The following is a 25,655-nucleotide window of genomic DNA, read 5'->3' as shown; positions in this document are numbered from 1 at the left end:
TTGCTGCCCGTTAGCTATTGTACAACACACTAACTACCCTTATTACCATCCTCCAGAGAAACTGAAGGTCATTACCCCACTGAAGGACACAGAGACCTTGGAGGGCCACGAGATCATCTTCAACTGTGAGGTGAACTCAGAAGGAGCCAAGGCTAAGTGGCTGAAGGATGGAGAGACCATGTTTGAGAGCAGCAAGTTCGTCATGGCCCAGAGAGACAATGTGTTCTCTCTGAGGATCAAAGATGCCAAGAAGTCAGAAAAGGGAGAATACACCATTACCCTGACCAACCATAGAGCAGAGCAGGCCAAGAGCTCCTGTAACCTCACAGTCAAAGGTAAAGCCATATAGTTCACGGTCAAAATGAAATACATATCTAATTCACAGTCAAAGTTAAAGACATATCTAGTTCACTGGAACTATATTAAACTATATCAAAATACAATTATAAATAATATTTTGATGTTAGTGATCATTTCTTTATTGTAATGGTTGTTCTTGTTTTTAGAGAGGTTTAGGTGGTAACCTTTTTTTTTAAAGAAAACATTTTAAACTGTTACTGCCCATCCAGGAACTCCATTGCTAGAAATAACAGTAAAATGTAAGATTTTTGGGAGCGTTAAAAGGCAGAAACCACAGCGACTAGCTGCATATTTAAACAATAATTGTACCTTTGTGACCGATTGTAACTCGCGGTTGTTTTGGTGCAGAGGAGAGTCTGAGGATCACCGGTCCTCCAGAGGACGTGGACACGCAGGAGAAGAACTCCGTCAGCTTCGTCTGTAAGGTCAGCAGGGTAGGAGCCACCGTCATGTGGATGAAGGCCGGCCAGGAGGTCACCTACAACAAACGTGTCATATACAGGACAGACAAGGACAAACACACGCTCACCATCAAAGACTGCTCCATGGCAGACGAGGGCGAATACACAGTGGTGGCCGGCGACAGCAAAGCCACCGCCGAGCTGATCATCAGCGAGGCCCCGACGGACTTCTCCGCTCAGCTCAAGGACCACACCATCACCGAGTTCCAGGATGCAGAGTTCGTCTGCAAACTGACCAAAGAGAAGGCTGAAGTGAAGTGGTACAGGAATGGACGTGAGATCAGAGAAGGACCAAGGTAGGGCGCTTACAGGAGGGACATGAGACACTGGTTACATTCAGCTGCTTCTCATTCTGGATTTAGAATTGATTCTGGTCTTCTGTATAAAAAAGAAAGAGAGGAAACACAAACCACACGGCATGTTATAGGCAGGTGCTGGACCAAGCACAAATCCAGTAGTTGATTTAGTTGTTGTCATTCTTTAGTTCAAATGCCCTACGTGACACCATCTACTTTATCTTTTGTCAGATATATATTTGAAAGACAAGGAAAGTGTTGCACGCTGCGCATCAAGGAGTGCAGACCTGACGACGAGTGTGAATATGCCTGCGGTGTGGAGGATAAGAGGTCCCGGGCCAGGCTCTTCGTTGAAGGCAAGTTCCTCAGGATTTAGTCAATCATTCACACAAACCCTGATTTCTAGGAATACATGCATCACTCCATTTGTCTCCTGCTCCTTCACAGAGACCCCGGTGGAGATCGTCAGACCCCCGCAGGACGTCTTTGAGCCCCCAGGCACAGATGTCGTGTTTGAAGTGGAGCTCAATAAGGATAGAGTGGAGGTTAAGTGGTTGAGGAACAACATGAGTGTTGTCCAGGGAGATAAATACCAGATGATGTGCGAAGGGAAGGTCCACCGCCTGCAGGTGTGTGAGATCAGACCTCGTGACCAGGGAGAGTACAGACTCATCATCAAGGACAAAGACGCCAAGGCCAAGCTGGAGCTGGCAGGTAGGTTCAGAAAGCACATCTGAACAACAGTAGAACACGTCTTTGATCTTATCAGAAACCACATCTGAACAACAGTAGAACACGTCTTTGATCTTATCAGAAACCACATCTGAACAACAGTAGAACACGTCTTTGATCTTATCAGAAACCACATCTAAACAACAGTAGAACACGTCTTTGATCTTATCAGAAACCACATCTGAACAACAGTAGAACATGTCTTTGATCTTATCAGAAACCACATCTGAACAACAGTAGAACATGGTTGGTTTTGGTGCTAGGCTTGTATTGTTTCACCATGTAATACCCTCTGATTACTGGCTACTCTTGACATTAACGCGCCTTCTAGCTGTGTTTATAGCGGTTTTATAACATGTCTTCTAGCTGTGTTCATAGTGGGTTTATAACATGTCTTCTAGCTGTGTTCATAGTGGGTTTATAATGTGTCTTCTAGCTGTGTTCATAGTTGGTTTATAATGTGTCTTCTAGCTGTGTTCATAGTTGGTTTATAACGTGTCTTCTAGCTGTGTTCATAGTTGGTTTATAACGTGTCTTCTAGCTGTGTTCATAGTGGGTTTATAACATGTCTTCTAGCTGTGTTCATAGTTGGTTTATAATGTGTCTTCTAGCTGTGTTCATAGTGGGTTTATAATGTGTCTTCTAGCTGTGTTCATAGTTGGTTTATAATGTGTCTTCTAGCTGTGTTCATAGTTGGTTTATAACGTGTCTTCTAGCTGTGTTCATAGTGGGTTTATAATGTGTCTTCAAGCTGTGTTCATAGTGGGTTTATAATGTGTCTTCTAGCTGTGTTCATAGTGGGTTTATAATGTGTCTTCTAGCTGTGTTCATAGTGGGTTTATAATGTGTCTTCTAGCTGTGTTCATAGTGGGTTTATAACATGTCTTCTAGCTGTGTTCATAGTGGGTTTATAATGTGTCTTCTAGCTGTGTTCATAGTGGGTTTATAACATGTCTTCTAGCTGTGTTCATAGTGGGTTTATAATGTGTCTTCTAGCTGTGTTCATAGTGGGTTTATAACATGTCTTCTAGCTGTGTTCATAGTTGGTTTATAATGTGTCTTCTAGCTGTGTTCATAGTGGGTTTATAATGTGTCTTCTAGCTGTGTTCATAGTTGGTTTATAACATGTCTTCTAGCTGTGTTCATAGTTGGTTTATAACGTGTCTTCTAGCTGTGTTCATAGTGGGTTTATAATTCGTCTTCTAGCTGTGTGTTCATAGTTGGTTTATAACATGTCTTCTAGCTGTGTTCATAGTGGATTTATAACGTGTCTTCTAGCTGTGTTCATAGTGGGTTTATAATGTGTCTTCTAGCTGTGTTCATAGTGGGTTTATAACATGTCTTCTAGCTATGTTCATAGTGGGTTTATAATGTGTCTTCTAGCTGTGTTCATAGTGGGTTTATAACATGTCTTCTAGCTGTGTTCATAGTGGGTTTATAATGTGTCTTCTAGCTGTGTTCATAGTGGGTTTATAACATGTCTTCTAGCTGTGTTCATAGTGGGTTTATAACGTGTCTTCTAGCTGTGTTCATAGTTGGTTTATAACATGTCTTCTAGCTGTGTTCATAGTGGGTTTATAACGTGTCTTCTAGCTGTGTTCATAGTGGGTTTATAACATGTCTTCTAGCTGTGTTCATAGTGGGTTTATAACATGTCTTCTAGCTGTGTTCATAGTGGGTTTATAACATGTCTTCTAGCTGTGTTCATAGTGGGTTTATAATGTGTCTTCTAGCTGTGTTCATAGTGGGTTTATAATGTGTCTTCTAGCTGTGTTCATAGTGGGTTTATAACGTGTCTTCTAGCTGTGTTCATAGTGGGTTTATAACGTGTCTTCTAGCTGTGTTCATAGTGGGTTTATAATGTGTCTTCTAGCTGTGTTCATAGTGGGTTTATAACATGTCTTCTAGCTGTGTTCATAGTTGGTTTATAATGTGTCTTCTAGCTGTGTTCATAGTTGGTTTATAACATGTCTTCTAGCTGTGTTCATAGTGGGTTTATAACGTGTCTTCTAGCTGTGTTCATAGTGGGTTTATAACGTGTCTTCTAGCTGTGTTCATAGTGGGTTTATAATGTGTCTTCTAGCTGTGTTCATAGTGGGTTTATAATGTGTCTTCTAGCTGTGTTCATAGTGGGTTTATAACATGTCTTCTAGCTGTGTTCATAGTGGGTTTATAATGTGTCTTCTAGCTGTGTTCATAGTTGGTTTATAATGTGTCTTCTAGCTGTGTTCATAGTGGGTTTATAACATGTCTTCTAGCTGTGTTCATAGTGGGTTTATAACATGTCCTCTAGCTGTGTTCATAGTGGGTTTATAACGTGTCTTCTAGCTGTGTTCATAGTGGGTTTATAATGTGTCTTCTAGCTGTGTTCATAGTGGGTTTATAACATGTCTTCTAGCTGTGTTCATAGTGGGTTTATAACGTGTCTTCTAGCTGTGTTCATAGTGGGTTTATAACGTGTCTTCTAGCTGTGTTCATAGTGGTTTCATAATGGGTTCATAATGATGTTCTAATGTGTCCTCCAGCTGTACCAAAGATGAAGACCACAGACCAGAGCTATGTGACAGACGCAGGGAAGGCCATCATCATGGCTGTGCCCTACAGCGCCTACCCCAAGGCTGAGGCTGAATGGATGCTGAACAACCTCAGTCTGCCCAAAGACAACATCCACACCTCTGCGGACAGAACAGAGTACAGCATGAAGGACCCCAGGAAGTCTGACGAGGGCCGCTACAGAGTGGTTGTAAAGAACAAACACGGAGAAGGAGAGGCCTGGATCAACCTGGAAGTTATTGGTGAGTGGTGAAACTTGTTGTTACTATTTACATTTTGTAGCTGTATTCTATTCATTGCTGTGTAGTGCTGCTGAAAGCAATGTATTGTCCCCCCAGGGATAACAAAATAGTATTTTTATCTTAACCGTCTCCAGACATCCCCGGTCCCGTGAAGCACCTCCAGGTGGTTGACACCATGGACGGTGAGGTGAGCCTGGCCTGGGAGGAGCCTGAGAGCGATGGAGGCAGCAAGGTCATCGCCTATGTGGTGGAGAGACGCGACGAGAAGCGCAAGACCTGGACGCTGGCCACAGACCACGCAGACAGCCCCGAGTACACAGTTACCGGTCTGCAGAAAGACTCCATGTACTTCTTCAGAGTCTGTGCTCGCAACAGAGTGGGCAGCGGACCCAACGTAGAGACTGACAAGGCTGTACAAGCCAAGAACAAGTTTGGTGAGTGGGACCTTCCCGTCATACTGATGTACATACCTCTAAGACTGTTAGGTCATATTGATGTACAGACCTCTAAGCCTGTTAGGTCATACTGATGTACATACCTCTAAGACTGTTAGGTCATACTGATGTACAGACCTCTAAGCCTGTTAGGTCATACTGATGTACAGACCTCTAAGATTGTTAGGTCATACTGATGTACAGACCTCTAAGATTGTTAGGTCATATTGATGTACATACCTCTAAGCCTGTTAGGTCATATTGATGTACAGACCTCTAAGCCTGTTAGGTCATATTGATGTACAGACCTCTAAGCCTGTTAGGTCATATTGATGTACAGACCTCTAAGATTGTTAGGTCATATTGATGTACATACCTCTAAGACTGTTAGGTCATATTGATGTACATACCTCTAAGATTGTTAGGTCATATTGATGTACATACCTCTAAGACTGTTAGGTCATATTGATGTACATACCTCTAAGATTGTTAGGTCATATTGATGTACATACCTCTAAGACTGTTAGGTCATATTGATGTACATACCTCTAAGACTGTTAGGTCATACTGATGTACATACCTCTAAGACTGTTAGGTCATACTGATGTACAGACCTCTAAGATTGTTAGGTCATACTGATGTACATACCTCTAAGACTGTTAGGTCATACTGATGTACATACCTCTAAGACTGTTAGGTCATACTGATGTACATACCTCTAAGACTGTTAGGTCATACTGATGTACAGACCTCTAAGATTGTTAGGTCATACTGATGTACATACCTCTAAGATTGTTAGGTCATACTGATGTACAGACCTCTAAGACTGTCTTAGATGACACTATTGTGTATTGCATCGCTGATTCTGTACAACTGTGCAACTTTCTATTAATGCTCTGGAGGATGTTCTTTATTCATCTTAAACTGGTACTTAATGCAAAGAAAACACAATGCATGCTGTTTACTAGAGCCAAATATATTGATTATAATAGTATGCATAAATCCACTGTGAATTGATCTAACAATATTTCACGGAAACAGTTAACAACATTTAAATGAAGACCAGTGGCAGAACATCCCACCTCATAAGCACCACTGAGCTTCTTCAACGTAGTGTTCTGTTGACTGTGTTCCAGACGTTCCTGAAGCACCTCTGAACATCCTCGTCGGTAACGTCAGTAAGTTTGGCTGCACCGTCTCCTGGGAGCCGCCGGTGACCGACGGAGGCTCCCCCATCACCTCCTACACCGTCGAGCTCCGCGACAGGACGTCGGTCAAGTGGTCGGCCGTTCAGCTCGCCAAGCCCGACGAGCGCAGCGCCGTCATCAACGAAGTCATTGAGAACAAAGAGTACATCTTCAGGGTGAGGGCCGAGAACAAGGCCGGTCTGGGTAAACCCAGCAACGCCTCTGTGCCCGTCAAGATCATGGACCCCATCGGTGAGTTCTACTGCTGGAAGTACTACACTAATACTTATACTTATTATCATTATTATTATTATTATTATTATTATTATTATTATTATTATTATTATTATTATTATTATTATTATTATTATTATTATTATTATTATTATTATTATTATTAGTGTTATTATTATTATTATTATTATTATTATTATTATTATTATTATTATTATTATTATTATTATTATTATTATTATTATGTATAATAAAGATAATTGTGCCCTAATGACAAGGATATTATTATTATTATTATTATTATTATTATTATTATTATTATTATTATTATTATTATTATTATTATTATTATTATTATTATTATTATTATTATTATTATTATTATTATTATTATTGTATTTATAATAGAACACAAGATTGATGAATATGATATATTTCTATTCCCAGAGCGTCCCAGTCCACCTCAGAACCTGGTCTCAGAGGACCAGAATAAGAACTCAGTCCAGCTGACCTGGGAAACTCCTCTGAGGAACGGAGGCACCTTGATCACCGGCTACGTCATCGAACGCTGTGAGGAGGGAACCAACAAGTGGCTCCGCTGCAACGCCAGACTCTGCCAAGACCTGACCTACAAGGTATCATACAGCAGACTCACTGTAGAAATCATTTATAGACCTGACCTACAAGGTATCATACAGCAGACTCACTGTAGAAATCATTTATAGACCTGACCTACAAGGTATCATACAGCAGACTCACTGTAGGAATAATGTATAGCACTGCTAGAGATGTTTTACTGAAGAAGTCTGGCATTTCACTCATTCATTTAGATTCATTCATTGTATATTCCTGTGCAAATCATATTGCATTCATTGCTACCTTTAGCCTGTAGTTTAGCTGAATGTAACCTGTATATGTGCTGCCTTGTGTCTGTCAGGTTACTGGACTGTAGTTTAGCTGAATGTAACCTGTATATGTGCTGCCTTGTGTTTGTCAGGTTACTGGACTGTAGTTTAGCTGATTGTAACCTGTATATGTGCTGCCTTGTGTCTGTCAGGTTACTGGACTGTAGTTTAGCTGATTGTAACCTGTATATGTGCTGCCTTGTGTCTGTCAGGTTACTGGACTGTAGTTTTAGCTGAATGTAACCTGTATATGTGCTGCCTTGTGTCTGTCAGGTTACTGGACTGTAGTTTTAGCTGAATGTAACCTGTATATGTGCTGCCTTGTGTCTGTCAGGTTACTGGACTGAAGTTTGGAGCCAAGTACAACTACAAAGTGTTTGCCGAGAACGCTGCCGGCCTCTCCGAACCCTCCAACACCGTGGGCCCCCTGCTGGCCGACAACAAACACTGTAAGACAGACACTAACCAAGTCCTTCTCACTTCCTGTACTGTGTCACATGAGCTACTACATAAGGCATCGACAGGCTTACTGCCCCCCCTCCTTCCTTTCTAAATGATATTAAAAAATCACCGTGTCTCTGTCTCCTCCTCCCCAGTTGCTCCGACCTTTGACCTGAGTGCCTTCAAGAATGGTCTGGAGGTGATTGTGCCCCAGTCCCTCACCATCCGCGTCCCCATCACCGGGTACCCAACCCCCCGCGCCAAGTGGACCTTCGCCGACAAGGACCTGATGCCTGGAGAACGCATCTCCATGGTGACCAAGCCTACCTACACAGAGCTGGTGGTGACACCCAGCGTGCGTCCCGACAAAGGCACCTACACCCTGCATCTGGAGAACGATGTGACCTCCGTCACCGGAGACATCGACGTCACTGTGATCGGTAAATCATCATGCATTCTGTTAAAAATATCTAGGATTATAATCTCTCAGTATGTTACTAGTTTGTTATCTCTCAGTATGTTAATAGTTTGTTATCTCTTAGTATGTTAATAGTCTGTTATCTCTCAGTATTTTACTAGTTTGTTATCTCTCAGTATGTTAATAGTCTGTTATCTCTCAGTATGTTAATAGTCTGTTATCTCTCAGTATGTTAATAGTCTGTTATCTCTCAGTATGTTAATAGTCTGTTATCTCTCAGTATGTTAATAGTCTGTTATCTCTCAGTATGTTAATAGTCTGTTATCTCTCAGTATGTTAATAGTTTGTTATCTCTTAGTATGTTAATAGTCTGTTATCTCTCAGTATTTTACTAGTTTGTTATCTCTCAGTATGTTAATAGTCTGTTATCTCTCAGTATGTTAATAGTCTGTTATCTCTCAGTATGTTAATAGTCTGTTATCTCTCCAGCCTCTCCCAGTGCTCCTAAAGACTTCAAGGTTCTTGAGGTGACCAGGCAACACGTACACCTGTCTTGGGAAACCCCAGAACACGATGGAGGAAGTCCTCTTACTGGATACCAGGTGGAGAAACGAGACGCGTCCCGTAAGACCTGGGTTAAGGTAAGATAAATATACTAAAACAAACATATTACTGATGTTCTTGGCAGGGTTCACCAAGCATTTACAGTGAAAGTAATTGTATGCCACAAGTTAAGTTAAGGGGTCTTAGTTTGGTTCCACAGTGTGCTACCAGAGCTGTGGGAAAACACTGACATTCTAGTTCAGATGAAGAAACACATTTAAATTAAATTAATTCATTGTTGAATTAGGAAAGCATGTATTGTACATTGTTCAAACCTTCTTAAGAGGCACTTAAAGCTACACCAGCTCTACTGCTCTGTGCCTTTGGACCTCATAAGATTGGAATGTGATTATTGAAGTGATGTGTTCTCTCTGTCTCTGTCAGGTGATCACAGGCCTGGAGGACCAGGAGTTCACTGTGACTGATGTGGTTGAAGGAAAGGAGTATCTGTTCAGAGTAATCGCCTGCAACAAGTGTGGCCCTGGAGAGCCGGCCTACATCGACGAGCCTGTCAACGTGTCGTCTCCTGCCAGTGAGTCTTTCATTAATACAACAAGAAAACATGCTGTTTAAATTCTGCATTAATGGACAGGGTAATAGAAGAAAGACATACATATAGGCAATACAATTGTAACTGAATATAAAATATGAGAAAATTAAACGGTATAAACAAAGGTACAGATGAGGGTCTGTATGCCCGATCAGTCATAACGTTATAGCCCGTGCATATATTTATCTAACCACCCTGCCCTGTCTCCTCCAGCTGTGCCTGACCCTCCAGAGAACCTGAAGTGGAGAGACAAGTCTGCCAGTGGAATCTTCTTGACCTGGGAAGCGCCCAGGTATGATGGAGGTACCGGTATCAAAGGCTACAACGTGGACCGCTGCCAGAGAGGAACCGATAAATGGGAGCCCTGTGGAGACATGGTGCCCGATCTCAAGTACGTAAAGGCCATATTAGATTAGATGTGGCTAGATTAGATTCCGCATGCCGAATAAAGACTTCTCCAAAGTCCAGTTATTATTATTATTATTATTATTATTATTATTATTATTATTATTATTATTATTATTATTATTATTATCATTATCATTATCATTATCATTATTATTATTATTATTATTATTATTATTATTATTATTATCATTATTATTATGCACAAGTACAGTACAACAAAAATAAGTAGCCTATTTACAATAATGTATTAACAATACACAATGTACAAGTGATTAAACTGGAATATATATATAAATGAGTACTACTGAGTAATAACACTGATCTGTTGTATGTACAGTGTTACAGTATTATTAGGTATAAATACACTATGGTACTAGCCATATTGGCCAGTGGTATAACTTGTAAGAGTAAGTAAAGGATATACAGATATAGATATAGTATATACAGGTATGTAAACAGGAATATACACAGGTATATTCAGACAGCTTCGTCGATGGCCTATGTTCCTTTGGGAATTAAAAGGCCTAAGTAAGTAAGTATATTCAGACAGGGGAGGATTATATGGGTAGACTATAGTTTGAGGTAGGTAGTTATGATTACAGTGTAAGGCAGTTGTAGACAGTGAAGGCAGCATATATGGAGATATACTGTATATATTTGTATTTATTTAAATGTATATAGATTAAATTATATTGTGTTTATATGAATCACAATCACTAAAACCTGGTGTGTGAGAACACGTGTTAAAGTGAATGTTAACATAGTTAACTTTTGTAAGAAATGTTGAAATAGATTATAATGTTAAAATAGTGTTAACTTGTTGTGTATTAAGAATGTAAAATAGAGAGTTAGCTGTTGTGTATTAAGAGTGTAAAATAGAGAGTTAGCTGTTGTGTATGAATGTAAAATAGAGAGTTAGCTGTTGTGTATTAAGAGCATGCATTCTAACTGTTGTGTTATGTCCCCAGAATGCAGGTGCAGGGTCTGATTGAAGGCCAGTGGTATTCTTACAGAGTCCGAGCACTCAACAAGCTGGGAGCCGGCAGACCCTGCAAGGCCACAGATGAGATCCTGGCAGTGGATGCTAAAGGTAGGCAGGCTGACTGACTGAGAACTGGATTGTGTTTCAACTACAGTCCTATTAGACAAAGCTCAGTTCTCATTCATAGACTTATTCTAGAAAGGTCTTGAAAATAGCAGCAGCAAAGGAATTGGACTAGATTAGAAGCCTAAACATCATAGATATAGATTCATAAGGACAGGGAATTCATGTTTATCTTTTTGGGATATACTGTAGATTTATATATGGAAAAGGAATGACGTGTATATACAGTATGTATATGTATATGTAATATATGTATATTCAGAACCTCCAAAGAGATAATAGATCCTATCTATGAGAAATGTAACCTCTCTCCCCTCTCTCATGATACAGAACCTCCAGAGATCCAACTGGACGCTAAGCTTCTGGCAGGTCTGACCGCCAAGGCCGGAACCAAGATTGAGCTTCCTGCTGAGGTGAAAGGTAAGCCCGAACCCAGAGTGAAGTGGACCAAGGCCGACCTGGTTCTGAAAGCAGATGACAGAATCGCCATCGACGCCAAGCCGGGCCACTCCACACTCACCGTGGCCAAGACCCAGAGAGACGACACCTCCACGTACATCATCGAGGCCACCAACAGCTGTGGACGCGCCACAGCCACCGTGGACGTCAACATTCTTGGTATGTTGAGGATTATCGGCCTATTGGCTCAAATATAAAACTACTGGTGAAATGATTTATAATTAAATTAAACAATTTGTTACACAGCATTTCAGTATAAGTCCTGGTTTTTCTCCAGCTATTGGCTGACAATGATTATGGAGTGTTATTCTAAAACAATGTTAAAGTTTAAGACACAATATTCTTAATTATATTGTAGCAATGCTTTGATAAACGTCGATCCATTCTATCGTACTTCTCATGCCCATAGTCTAAAATCTGTTGTCTATCTCCCGCTCTTTAGACAAGCCCGGTCCCCCCGCCGCCTTTGACATTTCCGAGATCACCAACGAGACCTGCTTCCTTGCCTGGAACCCTCCCAGAGATGACGGCGGTTCAAAGGTCACCAACTACCTTGTGGAGCGCCGTGCCACTGACAGTGAGATCTGGCACAAGCTGTCCTCCACCATCAAACAGACCACATACAAGGCCATTGACCTGATCCGCTTCAAGGAGTACATCTTCAGAGTCTACGCTGAGAACCAGTTTGGTGTCGGCGTCGCAGCAGAACACGCGCCCATCATCGCTAAATACCCCTTCGGTAGGTCGTCTGGAAATGTTATCTTATGTATCTTAACCCTTTCACTGCGACACGACAGAAGGTTAACCCTTTACTATCACACAACCGGCTGTCGTGCGGCAGTGAAAGGGTTAACCTTCTGTGAATTGTCGCAGTGAAAGGGTTAACCGTTTTGGTAGTGCGGCAGTGAAAGGGTTAAGAGGAAACAAATGAAATGATGTATTGAAAGGTGTATTATAGAACAGTTCAAATGCTAATGAGATCATCTGCATACTCCTCCCCCCAGACACTCCTGGAGCTCCCTATAAGCTGGAGGCCTCTGACATCGTCAAGGATGGGCTGAACCTGGCCTGGTATGAACCGGACACGGACGGCGGTAGTCCCATCACTGGATACTGGGTGGAGAGATATGAACCAGACCACGACAGGTGGATCAGATGCAACAAAACGCCTGTCAAAGACACCAACTACAGGTTAGTCTGGCTGCTACATATCAACCCCACATGAGGAAGAAGAACTATAGAAGGTCATCTGGACAGGAATCTACACTACCCAGCCACACCAGTGCTTAGACCTCTACACTACCCAGCCACTCCAGTGCTTAGACCTCTACACTACCCAGCCACTCCAGTGCTTAGACCTCTACACTACCCAGCCACTCCAGTGCTTAGACCTCTACACTACCCAGCCACTCCAGTGCTTAGACCTCTACACTACCCAGCCACTCCAGTGCTTAGACCTCTACACTACCCAGCCACTCCAGAGCTTAGACCTCTACACTACCCAGCCACTCCAGTGCTTAGACCTCTACACTACCCAGTCACACCAGTGCTTAGACCTCTACACTACCCAGTCACACCAGTGCTTAGACCTCTACACTACCCAGTCACACCAGTGCTTAGACCTCTACACTACCTAGACGCTCCAGAGCTTAGACCTCTACACTACCCAGTCACACCAGTGCTTAGACCTCTACACTACCCAGTCACACCAGTGCTTAGACCTCTACACTACCCAGTCACACCAGAGCTTAGACCTCTACACTACCCAGCCACTCCAGTGCTTAGACCTCTACACTACCCAGTCACACCAGTGCTTAGACCTCTACACTACCTAGACGCTCCAGAGCTTAGACCTCTACACTACCCAGTCACACCAGTGCTTAGATATCTACACTACCCAGTCACACCAGTGCTTAGACCTCTACACTACCCAGAAGCCCCATTCTGCTGTTTCTAACATGTGTCAGTACAGGTGATTGTATGTATGTGTGTATTCTTCCCTGCAGAGTCAAAGGTCTTCCCACCAGGCAGAAGTACAAGTTCAGAGTTGTGGCTGAGAATCTGGCTGGAACCGGAACACCAAGCAAGGAGACGGATCTGCTCCTGATTAAAGACCCTATTGGTAAAACACATGCATTCAACAGTATCAGTACATTACCACTGACACAGCTTTCAGGTGTGACTATTAAAGGTTCAACACTATCTCACTGTGACTATTAAACATCTCAACACTATCTCATTGACTATTAAACGTCTTAACGCAATTTTCCTGTGACTTAAAAGTTAACACTATCTCACTGACTATTAAACATCTCACCACTATCTCACTGTGACTATTACATCTCACCACTATCTCACTGTGACTATTAAACATCTCACCACTATCTCACTGTGACTATTAAACATCTCACCACTATCTCACTGTGACTATTAAACATCTCACCACTATCTCACTTTGATTGTATGAAGAGTTGTATCATCCTTTAAAGAATGGCTTAATGTAATTGGGTACGCAGTCACATTCTTAACAGGATATAACTGTTTAATAAGGGGGAAAAGTAATATTCCAAGAGGTTCTAAACAGTATATCCTGCCTCCCCCAGATCCCCCATGGGCTCCTGGTAAACCTACAGTGAAGGATGTGGCCAAGACCACCTGCTTCCTGATGTGGACCAGACCAGAACACGACGGCGGAGCCAAGATCGAGGGCTACATCATTGAGATGCTGAAGAGCGGAACCTTGGACTGGATCCGTGTTGTCGACAATATCAACACCCTGGAGCACTGCCTGCAGGGGCTGATGGAGAAGCAGGAGTACTCCTTCAGGGTCAAGGCTGTCAACAAAGCTGGAGACAGCGAACCCAGCGAGCCCAGCGACCCCGTGCTCTGCAAGCAGAGACTCAGTAAGTCAAACTAACTCACTGTCTGCAAGGACAGACTCAGTAAGTCAAACTAACTCACTGTCTGCAAGCAGAGACTCAGTAAGTCAAACTAACTCACTGTCTGCAAGCAGAGACTCAGTAAGTCAAACTAACTCACTGTCTGCAAGGAGAGACTCAGTAAGTCAAACTAACTCACTGTCTGCAAGCAGAGACTCAGTAAGTCAAACTAACTCACTGTCTGCAAGCAGAGACTCAGTAAGTCAAACTAACTCACTGTCTGCAAGGAGAGACTCAGTAAGTCAAACTAACTCACTGTCTGCAAGCAGAGACTCAGTAAGTCAAACTAACTCACTGTCTGCAAGCAGAGACTCAGTAAGTCAAACTAACTCACTGTCTGCAAGGAGAGACTCAGTAAGTCAAACTAACTCACTGTCTGCAAGGAGAGACTCAGTAAGTCAAACTAACTCACTGTCTGCAAGGAGAGACTCAGTAAGTCAAACTAACTCACTGTCTGCAAGCAGAGACTCAGTAAGTCAAACTAACTCACTGTCTGCAAGGAGAGACGCAGTAAGTCAAACTAACTCACTGTCTGCAAGCAGAGACTCAGTAAGTCAAACTAAGCACCTGTCTAACGTTGCCTCTCCTCTCCAGACACCCCCACGGCTCCCCGCTGGCTAGAGGTGGTCAACATCTCCAAGAACAGCGCAGAGATGAAGTGGGCGGTGCCCGAGAAAGACGGAGGTGCCCGCATCACCAACTATGTGGTGGAGAAGAGGGACGTCAGGCGTAAAGGCTGGCAGGCCGTGGACACCACCATTAAAGAGCTGAAGTACACAGTGACTCCCCTCAACGAGGGCTCTCTGTACGTGTTCAGAGTAGCAGCCGAGAACTCTGCGGGACTCGGACCGTTCTGTGAGCTACAGGACTCTGTCCTGGCCAAAGACACTTTCAGTAAGTTTTGACTCTGAATACAGTCATATATTTGATATTGTTAAGTCATACTCGTCAAGTTATACCCATGAAATGGCCTCTTTCTTTGTCTCCTCAAGCCATACAATATAATTTAGAACACAGTCTGACATCTAGTCTAAGATTCACAGGTCACATCTAGTCTGAGATTCACAGGTCACATCTAGTCAAGATTCTGAGATTCACAGGTCACATCTAGTCAAGATTATGAGATTCACAGGTCACATCTAGTCAAGATTATGAGATTCACAGGTCACATCTAGTCAAGATTCTGAGATTCACAGGTCACATCTAGTCTAAGATTCAATCACAGGTCATATCTAGTCTAAGATTCAATCACAGGTCACATCTAGTCTAAGATTCACAGGTCACATCTAGTCTAAGATTCAATCACAGGTCATATCTAGTCTAAGATTCAATCACAGGTCACATCTAGTCTAAGATTCAATCACAGGTCACATCTAGTCTAAGATTCACAGGTCACATCTAGTCTAAGATTCACAGGTCACATCTAGTCAAGATTCTGAGATTCACAGGTCACATCTAGTCTGAGATTCACAGGTCACATCTAGTCTGAGATTCACAGGTCACATCTAGTCTGAGATTCACAGGTCACATCTAGTCTGAGATTCACAGGTCACATCTAGTCTGAGATTCACAGGTCACATCTAGTCTGAGATTCACAGGTCACATCTAGTCTGAGATTCACAGGTCACATCTAGTCTGAGATTCACAGTGGAAACCTAATAGCTTAGCAGGGTTGAGATCAATTCACTATCAATTCAATGCATTTGGGGAGTGGATTTTCTTTCAATTCAAATATAAAGGTTGTACTTTCCAACCGGCTGACAAGTAACAGAATGGATTTTCTATCATCTGCAATAAATCAAAAAGATTCTGTTTACATTTTGAACCCTGCAGCTTAGCTACATTATATTCAGGATACTAGTTCTTACAATATATGTTGCAGTTGTTGTTTCTCAAAGGAACTATGTATTGTCTCCTTCCAGCCACTCCTGCAGCTCCCTACAACCTGGTGGTCGAGGATGTATCTAAGAGATACGTAGACCTGCGGTGGGAGGCACCCAAGAATGATGGAGGTAGACCCGTCCTCAGGTAAGAACCAGAGTTTAAAGAGTAACAACACACCCGTCCTCAGGTAGAGTAATTCCACTCCATCCAAAAATCATTGACTTCCACTAGCGTTGATACCAAATGCACAGGGGAACAGGGGAAACTCACAGGTGTGTTCTAGTTGCTAGGGAGACAGGGGAAATGCACAGGTGTGTTCTAGTTGCTAGGGGGACAGGGGAAACTCACAGGTGTGTTCTAGTTGCTAGGGGGACAGGGGAAACTCACAGGTGTGTTCTAGTTGCTAGGGGAACAGGGGAAACTCACAGGTGTGTTCTAGTTGCTAGGGGAACAGGGGAAACTCACAGGTGTGTTCTAGTTGCTAGGGGAACAGGGGAAACTCACAGGTGTGTTCTAGTTGCTAGGGGAACAGGGGAAACTCACAGGTGTGTTCTAGTTGCTAGGGGAACAGGGGAAACTCACAGGTGTGTTCTAGTTGCTAGGGGAACAGGGGAAACTCACAGGTGTGTTCTAGTTGCTAGGGGAACAGGGGAAACTCACAGGTGTGTTCTAGTTGCTAGGGGAACAGGGGAAACTCACAGGTGTGTTCTAGTTGCTAGGGGAACAGGGGAAACTCACAGGTGTGTTCTAGTTGCTAGGGGGACAGGGGAAACTCACAGGTGTGTTCTAGTTGCTAGGGGGACAGGGGAAACTCACAGGTGTGTTCTAGTTGCTAGGGGGACAGGGGAAACTCACAGGTGTGTTCTAGTTGCTAGGGGAATAGGGGAAACTCACAGGTGTGTTCTAGTTGCTAGGGGGACAGGGGAAACTCACAGGTGTGTTCTAGTTGCTAGGGGAACAGGGGAAACTCACAGGTGTGTTCTAGTTGCTAGGGGGACAGGGGAAACTCACAGGTGTGTTCTAGTTGCTAGGGGAACAGGGGAAACTCACAGGTGTGTTCTAGTTGCTAGGGGAACAGGGGAAACTCACAGGTGTGTTCTAGTTGCTAGGGGGACAGTTTCCTGTCAGCTATTGATATTAGCAAACACTGCTACAGGAAATACACTTGGGTCGATTTAGATGTTGATGTTGTCAAGTTATGAAGTTGTTTTCTGTCTCCACCAGATATTCCATAGAGAAGAAGGAGAAGTTGGGGACTCGCTGGGTGAAGTGTGGAAAGACTTCTGGTCCAGACTGTAAGTACAGAGTGACAGACGTCATCGAGGGAACAGACGTCCAGTTCCAGGTCGGTGCTGAGAACGAGGCCGGAGTCGGACACTTCAGCGAGCCTACTGAGCTCCTCACCATCCAAGACCCAACAGGTCTGTCTGCTGATACTGTTACTGACTGTCCAATAGGGCTGACGACCCAACAGGTCTGTCTGCTGATACTGTTACTGACTGTCCAATAGGGCTGAAGAGCCAACAGGTCTGTCTGCTGATACTGTTACTGACTGTCCAATAGGGCTGACGACCCAACAGGTCTGTCTGCTGATACTGTTACTGACTGTCCAATAGGGCTGACAACCCAACAGGTCTGTCTGCTGATACTGTTACTGACTGTCCAATAGGGCTGACGACCCAACAGGTCTGTCTGCTGATACTGTTACTGACTGTCCAATAGGGCTGAAGAGCCAACAGGTCTGTCTGCTGATAAGACACAGATGGTTTAATGTTACAGACTGGCAGGGCGATATGGCCAAACTATCACATCACAATATCTTTCTTAGTTCTGATGGTATAAGAGGTATTTCGTTTTTCAGTAAAAATTACTATATGATATTGTTGTGTTGTTTCTTTCAAAATTCAAAAGTCTAGTTCCTTTTTCAAATTCTACTGCAAGGAATTATTTTGATGAACTTAAAAATATACAATATGTATATCTTTTTTTGTAATAGTTTTCAGTTACAGTCATGTGACATTTGTGTTTTGTGTCATGGTGTGTACTGTTAGTTACTACTCTTCACTGTGACGGTGGAAGAAGTATTCAATGCCTCCATCCTCTGTGTGTCTCTATAGGTGTCCCATCTCCTCCCATTGAGCTGCATGTGATTGAAGCCAGCAGACACTTCCTGGCTATTGCATGGAAACCACCAAATCGTGACGGCGGCTGCCCCATCAAAGGGTACCACATCGAGATGTGTGAGGCCGGTACAGAGAAGTGGATGAGGGTCAACTCTCGTCCCATCAAGGAGCTGAAGTATAGGATCGAGGAGGGTGTGGTTCCAGACAAGGAGTACATCTTCAGAGTCCGTGCCATGAACACTGTGGGCGACAGCGAGCCCTCCGACATATCTGACAACGTCTTCGCCCAGGATTCAGACTGTGAGGATGCTATGACACAATATCTATTATAATATGTTTAGAATATTCAATATAATATGTTAGAATACCTATTGTAATATTTTTGAATATTCATTATATTATAATATTATAATATATCATTATAATATGGTTTAATATCCATTACAATATGTTAGAATACCCATTATAATATGGTATGCTATCATTATAATATGGTATAATTAATATCCATTGTAATATGTTATAATGAATATCCATAAATAATAGGTTATGATTAATGCCCATTATAATATGGTATAATATCCACTATAATATGTTGTAAGTGGAGTTAAGAAGACATTTCTTTTTTAACTTTTTCGTAACTGTGTTCGAGAATGAGGTCCATTGTGAGTCATTGTATCATTCCTCTATAAAGGCAGTGAGTGACATTGTGAGTTATTGTATCATTCCTCTATAAAGGCAGTGAGTGACATTGTGAGTTATTGTATCATTCCTCTATAAAGGCAGTGAGTGACATTGTGAGTTATTGTATCATTCCTCTATAAAGGCAACCCCACCCTGGAGTTCCAGACGCTGGACCTGGTGGTGGTGGAGCACGAGAAGCTGCACATCCCAGTTCCCTTCACAGCCGTTCCCACTCCCAGGATCACCTGGCACAAAGACGGCAAGGAGCTGAGGGAAGAGGAGCGCCTGGGCTTCAGGTCTGTACGCTGCTTTTAACTGATCTACGGTAACCTTGTGACCTGATATTTCATTTAAATGATGTGGTGTAGATATGAACAGCGGCCATTAACAGGAAGTGATGCTGTTTTAACAGGAAGGAGTATACCTCCTGTCACCTGGAGATCCAAAGCTCTCTGCATCCCGACGCTGGACAGTACAAAGTCACCCTGGAGAACAAGCTTGGAGCCGCTAGCGCTGCCATCAATGTTAAAGTCATTGGTATGTATAGAGTTACATTGTATAGCGCTGCCATCAATGTTAAAGTCATTGGTATGTATAGAGTTACATTGTATAGCGCTACCATCAATGTTAAAGTCATCGTTATGTATAGAGTTACATTTTATAGCGCTGCCATCAATGTTAAAGTCATCGGTATGTATAGAGTTACAATTTATAGCGCTGCCATCAATGTTAAAGACATCGGTATGTATAGAGTTACAATTTATAGCGCTGCCATCAATGTTAAAGTCATCGGTATGTATAGAGTAACATTTTATAGCGCTACCATCACTGTTAAAGTCATCGGTATGGGTAGGGTTAAACATAAAGTAATTGGTATGACTGTATGATATTGGTAGGATTCCCTCCTCACTGTTAATTTGACCACTCATGGCATGGTGTGTGTCTGCAGGTCTGCCTAATCCCTGTAAGGAGATTGTTGCCAGTGAGATCACCAAGCACTCCTGTAAGGTGTCCTGGGACCCCCCACACTACGACGGAGGCACCCCCATCCTCCACTACATCCTGCAGGTCAGTTGACTTTCAACAACCCCCACATTGATGCAGACATTAGGAGTAGATTTAGTCTCAGGGACCCTCGTCTGAGAAGATGCTTGTTGATCCATCTGATTATAACGACAATAATGTTTTCAGTTCTCAGTTGGGTGTTACTGTGGGTAGTAATCATCCCACCTTTCTCTCTATCCCTTCTCTCTCTCTCCCTCTCTCTCTCTCTTTCCATCTCTCCCTCTCCCTCTCTCTATCTCTCTCTCTCTCTTTCCATCTCTCCCTCTCTCTATCTCTCTCTCTCTCTCTCTCCCTCTCTCCCTCTCTGTCTCTCTCCTGCAGCGTCGTGAGGCAGGTAGGAGAACATATGTGAACCAGATGGCAGGAGAGTTGAAGATGGTGTGGCCGGTGAAGGATCTCATCCAGAACGGAGAGTATTACTTCAGAGTCCAGGCTGTGAACAAGGTGGGAGGAGGAGAGTTCATCGAGCTCCGCAACCCGGTCATCGCTGAAGACCAGAAACGTGAGTCTCTCCTATAGTTAAACCTTCTCATATCAATACATGTGTATTATGTCTCTCTATCATCAATTGATAATTGATTGATACAAAATGGTTTCATTGATCAGTGTAGCAGCAGCAGTGCAGAGATATTCCATTCTAAAGTTTCACTGTGAGGCTCCTCCTTCTAACCAATCGGAGAAGCTCAAAGGGAATTTCATTGGAATAAGCACAACATGTATTTAGTGGGTGGTCTATGCCTTTTGAGCTACTTTTAAAATGACCAGCTCAACATGATCTACCAACCTAAATTAGTTTTAATATTAATATCCATCCTGTGTTTGTCCTCCTCCAGATATCCCCGACCCTCCGGTGGACGTGGAGACCCACTACCCCACTAACAGCACCGTCACCCTGACTTGGAAACCCCCCATGTACGACGGAGGTGCCAAGATCATGGGATACGTCCTGGAGAAGATCCAGAAGGGGCAGGAGAACTGGGAGAGGTGCAACGACTTCCTGGTCCCCGTGATCTCCTACACCGTCCGCAACCTGATCGAGGGGAAGCACTACCAGTTCAGAGTCAAAGCAGAGAACGCTGCTGGGGTCAGCGAGCCGTCGCGGTCTTCGCCCTTCGTCAGGATCTCCAACCCCGTTGGTAAATATAATGCTTAGAAACCCTCCATGTGACTAGTAATGGAGGAACATCAATACACCCTCCATGTGACTAGTCATGAAGAAACATCAATACACCCTCCATGTGACTAGTAATGAAGACACATCAATACACTGACAGTCTTCAGTTCCAAACACATCTTTTAGTGGAGAAACATGAATGGTGTCTTTTTCCACCAGTTTAGTAATTCTACCACTGGGTGTTGTTTGTACCAATGTCCACCAGTGATTGGCAATTGAAACAGCTGTCCTGTTGTAATTAGCATAACGTATAGCCGGTCATGGACTGGGGTGAGTTATGTCCTTGAGGCGTTTGCAATTGAAAAGTCACTACAGTAGGTCTGAGGCAGTGACATCAAGGTGAAAAGTCACTACAGTAGGTCTGAGGCAGTGACATCAAGGTGAAAAGTCACTACAGTAGGTCTGAGGCAGTGACATCAAGGTGAAAAGTCACTACAGTAGGTCTGAGGCAGTGACATCAAGGTGAAAAGTCACTAGGTCACAAGGTGTCAATCTGGACACTACTGTACATTGGATACATTGTCATGATCCAAGGACTTCATAATCATGTGATTTACATTATTTTCTACTTAAGTTGGGGTTAAAGGCCCAGTTAGCGATCAAAATGTAAACAAATTGGTGGCCTGCATTGGGCAAGTGTCTTTTCCGTCTACAGATCAAACTGTTCCAAGAATGTACGTGAATGTACGCCATCACAGATTGGGGCTTTAAAAGCTTAGAAGCATTCACCAGAATTTATTTAAAAGCTTTAGTGGTCAAAGAAAAAACTCAATACTCAATACAGAATAACTGATAGCTCATAAGCAGCTCATATGCAGTTGCCATGTAAAAACGACTTGCTGTTATTTGTAGTGTTTTAACTGGTGTGTCTGTGGTGGTTTCTCTCAGATCCTCCCAAGGTGTTCCTGAGCGGAAGCCTCCAGTCTGGACTCAGTGTCAAGAGAGGATATGAGATCTGCCTGGACGCCAACATCACCGGCTCACCCTACCCTGAGATCACCTGGTACAGAAACAACCAGATCATCCGACCAGAGATGCTCCGCAAGAGACCCGAGAAACCCATCAAGAAGATGGTAGAGAAGAAGGGGGAGAAGAAGGTGGAGGAGAAGAAGGAGGGGGAGAAGAAGAAGGAGGAGGGAGAGAAGCTGGGAGAAGTTAAAGAAGGAGAGAAGAAGGAAGGAGAGGAGAAGAAGGAGGAGGAGAAGAAGGAAGGAGAGGAGAAGAAGGAGGAGGAGAAGAAGGAAGGAGAGGAGAAGAAGGAGGAGGAGGAGAAGAAGGAAGGAGAGGAGAAGAAGGAGGAGGAGGAGAAGAAGGAAGGAGAGGAGAAGAAGGAGGAGGAGCCAGAAGAGCCAGAGTACGAGGAGTCCGAGTACCCCACTCTGACCGAGCGTCTGACCGTCAACAACGGCACCGTGGGCATGTCCTGTTGTCTCATCAGGGACTCCATCCGCGGTGACCATGGCGTCTACACCATCAAGGTGGAGAACGACCATGGAATTTCCTCCGCCACCTGTGAAGTCAACGTATTCGGTGAGATTCCATTCTGTTCTGCTACTCTAGCTACTTCAAGTTTCATTCTATTGCTTCCTATTCTTTTCAATATGACACCTGATACTAAAACATTCTATTCTATTCTGACACAAACCTAACAAACCTATTTTAATGAGGTTTTAAAACACCAAGACACAATAATGTCTCTTCTTAAGCTGCCGACAGGTGGTTTGATGTTAAAGTCATGCTAACCGGTCACCTAACACTTCTATTCTGTTCTATTCTATTTTATCCAATTTTCTATTTCATTTGACTGTACATTGAGACTGAACTGACACGTGTCTATTCTATTCTATTCTATTCTATTTTAATCTGTTCAATTCTATTTGATTCTACACTGTTCTATTCTATTCTACTGTGCATTGAGACTGACGTGCGTGTGTCTGTTCTATTGTGTTCTATTCTGTTTTACTCTGCATTGAGACTGAACTGACCGCGCGTTCCCTGTTCTCCAGACACGCCCGGGCCTTCGGTGAACTTCCGCTTCGAGGAGGTGAGGAAGAACTCTGTGGTCTGCAAGTGGGATCCTCCTCTGGACAACGGAGGCAGTGAGATCCTCAACTACACCCTGGAGAAGAAGGACAACACCAAGGCCGAGTTCGGCTGGAACGTCGTCACCAACACACTGCGCGGCTGCCGCTTCCTCGTCCCCAAGCTGGTGGAGAAGAAGGAGTACCGCTTCAGAGTCATGGCAGAGAACAAGTTTGGATCCGGCGTGCCCTGTGTCTCCAAACCAGTCATCGCCAAGAATCCATTCGGTATTATCTGCCTGATTTCTCAGATCTCTCTATAACTAAATATTATATATACACACATTTATACGTGTGTGTGTGTGTGTATGTATGTGTATATATATATATATATATATATATATATATATATATATATATATATATATATATATATATATATATATATATATATATATATATATATATATATATATATATAATATTTAGTATTGCTAGTTTATATATATATATACTAGTCCATACCTGGGGATGCGTGTGCTCGGCATAGACTTGCCAAACATTTTCATAAGCAGCTTCAATTTTGGAAAATGGAAATGGCCGACCCATTGAGGAGAGAGATGGACAAAGTTGTCCTCAGTAGGATAAAGGTTTTCAGTGTTAACAGAATGTTAACATTATAAGTTGGCAAAGAAATAAAAACACCAAGGGGCTAGATCCACAAAGAATGGATTGCACCGTGCTAATTGCACCCTTACTTACAATTCACTATGAATTGAAATTGGGGGACCCTGATGTAAACAAGACAAAAGTCTTTCTCTGGTCTGCATTCCCTTAACAATCGTGTGTATTGAGCCGTACTGTATTGTACCCATTCTGCAATCTGTTAATAAAATGTTCATTCAATCAATCACCTAGCACCGTGCAATCCATTCTTTGTGGATCTAGCCCCAAGTGGACTCAATCAGAGGACATTTACCAGCAGGAATTCTTTATTTTTTTAAAGTAAAAGTTTCATTGATGTGCCACGCAACACCTTGTCATCCGCCTCCATCATGTTTACAAAGCTACTGTGGACACCATCGTAGAGCGTGAATAATCTGTGTTCATTTTTAACACCTTTCTTTTGACATCATTAATTAATCTAAATGAACGGGTTAAAGTGACAGCTCTAATTTATAATGATCGTGTCTCGTCTCACAGAACCTCCCGAGACTCCAGAGAAGCCACTGATTGAAGACGTCTCATCCAACGCTATGCTGGTGACCTGGACGGCTCCCAACGACAACGGCAGCCCCATCCTGGGCTACTGGGTGGAGCGGCGTGAGATCAAGAGCACCCACTGGACACGAGTCAACAGGTGATTAACATGACTCAAACGCTTGTCAATCTGACCCTGAACCAACACGCTGCTGCTGCAGCAACAACATTAAGTCAAAGAAAACCATAGAATAGAAGGAGAGGATATCATCAGAAGAAGAATGATTTGGAACAGCCCTCGTAGTTACAGTTGTAAAGTGTGAACGTGACATATCACTACTTTGTTCAGATTCAGATTCAGATTCCTTTATTAAGCTATTTGTGTATACTTGTGAGGCATTGATCAGCCTGGCGGCTGAGGGGAAGAAGCTCAGTCTGTGACGAGCTTTCACAGCCTTTGGGATCCTCAGCCGTCTCCCACTTAAACACTTAAAAGTGATATACTGTATGGTTCTCTGCGCTGGTTTAAAGTTCAGTAAATGGATATACTGTATGTGTAACTGAGGGGTTACAAAACCCTGACTGTATTAAAGATTGTTTAGATTAAACCACTACTAAATATTATTATTACTTGCCAGACAGTACAGTTAAATATGGCAGACACTCAATAGATGGCACGGGGACAAAGATATAACGTTTACAGTATTTTATTAGCAATATCAAATATACAACTGAAAATTAGTACGTTGCTCTTTTATGGCGAATGATAGTAGAATGTCAGAGTATCAAAGTCAATGGGAATGAATAATTCCTAGGTTAATAATACTCGACCGGAACGCTGCATGGAGTGAGATGGCGATACAGGGCAAACGAGGGGTATAGCTGGAGACTGGTGATTTCCCCCACGGAGTGGTAAGCTCCAGAGGAATTGAAGAATAGTCGGATACTCCTGCTGGTCACTGAAGAAAAGGGGTCTCATACGGATCCAGTCCTTGTAATCCAAGTGCTCGATAGCAGGGTAATAGCTCTTAATCCAATGCCCGACGGCAGTGATGATAGCTAGCTAGCTTCGTCCTCGAAGCTAGCCCGATGCAGATCTTCAGGTGTAGTTAAATCCAAACGCCAATGGTATTAACGATGCTCTTCTCCACGTTACTACGTTTACACAATTCACTAT

General features: G+C 43.0%; 1 protein-coding gene across 1 annotated transcript in view; it reads left to right on the top strand.

The window, feature by feature from the left end:
* Nucleotides 1-25,655, top strand: part of LOC311228136 (titin-like) — a gene marked incomplete at its 5' end in the record, with an annotated part of 313,904 nt that overhangs the window by 154,521 nt on the left and 133,728 nt on the right. Inside the window, 32 exons of the mRNA XM_084314051.1 lie at nt 57-335; nt 709-1,117; nt 1,349-1,473; nt 1,565-1,831; nt 4,375-4,644; nt 4,779-5,078; nt 6,215-6,517; nt 6,947-7,134; nt 7,739-7,853; nt 8,001-8,285; nt 8,753-8,904; nt 9,251-9,398; nt 9,630-9,807; nt 10,793-10,914; nt 11,260-11,547; nt 11,831-12,127; nt 12,393-12,579; nt 13,395-13,510; nt 13,992-14,291; nt 14,922-15,221; nt 16,250-16,355; nt 17,436-17,632; nt 18,329-18,634; nt 19,161-19,314; nt 19,431-19,555; nt 19,968-20,086; nt 20,405-20,585; nt 20,917-21,219; nt 22,146-22,373; nt 22,422-22,787; nt 23,264-23,566; nt 24,482-24,638. Of these exons, the coding sequence (XP_084170177.1) occupies nt 57-335; nt 709-1,117; nt 1,349-1,473; nt 1,565-1,831; nt 4,375-4,644; nt 4,779-5,078; nt 6,215-6,517; nt 6,947-7,134; nt 7,739-7,853; nt 8,001-8,285; nt 8,753-8,904; nt 9,251-9,398; nt 9,630-9,807; nt 10,793-10,914; nt 11,260-11,547; nt 11,831-12,127; nt 12,393-12,579; nt 13,395-13,510; nt 13,992-14,291; nt 14,922-15,221; nt 16,250-16,355; nt 17,436-17,632; nt 18,329-18,634; nt 19,161-19,314; nt 19,431-19,555; nt 19,968-20,086; nt 20,405-20,585; nt 20,917-21,219; nt 22,146-22,373; nt 22,422-22,787; nt 23,264-23,566; nt 24,482-24,638 (7,174 nt within the window). The remainder of the gene's footprint in view (nt 1-56; nt 336-708; nt 1,118-1,348; nt 1,474-1,564; nt 1,832-4,374; nt 4,645-4,778; nt 5,079-6,214; nt 6,518-6,946; nt 7,135-7,738; nt 7,854-8,000; nt 8,286-8,752; nt 8,905-9,250; nt 9,399-9,629; nt 9,808-10,792; nt 10,915-11,259; nt 11,548-11,830; nt 12,128-12,392; nt 12,580-13,394; nt 13,511-13,991; nt 14,292-14,921; nt 15,222-16,249; nt 16,356-17,435; nt 17,633-18,328; nt 18,635-19,160; nt 19,315-19,430; nt 19,556-19,967; nt 20,087-20,404; nt 20,586-20,916; nt 21,220-22,145; nt 22,374-22,421; nt 22,788-23,263; nt 23,567-24,481; nt 24,639-25,655) is intronic.

This window comes from Notolepis coatsorum (genome assembly GCF_963971535.1).
Source record: "Notolepis coatsorum genome assembly, chromosome: 5".
Taxonomy (NCBI): Eukaryota; Metazoa; Chordata; class Actinopteri; order Aulopiformes; family Paralepididae; genus Notolepis; species Notolepis coatsorum.
This window is presented reverse-complemented; position numbering and strand designations above follow the sequence as displayed.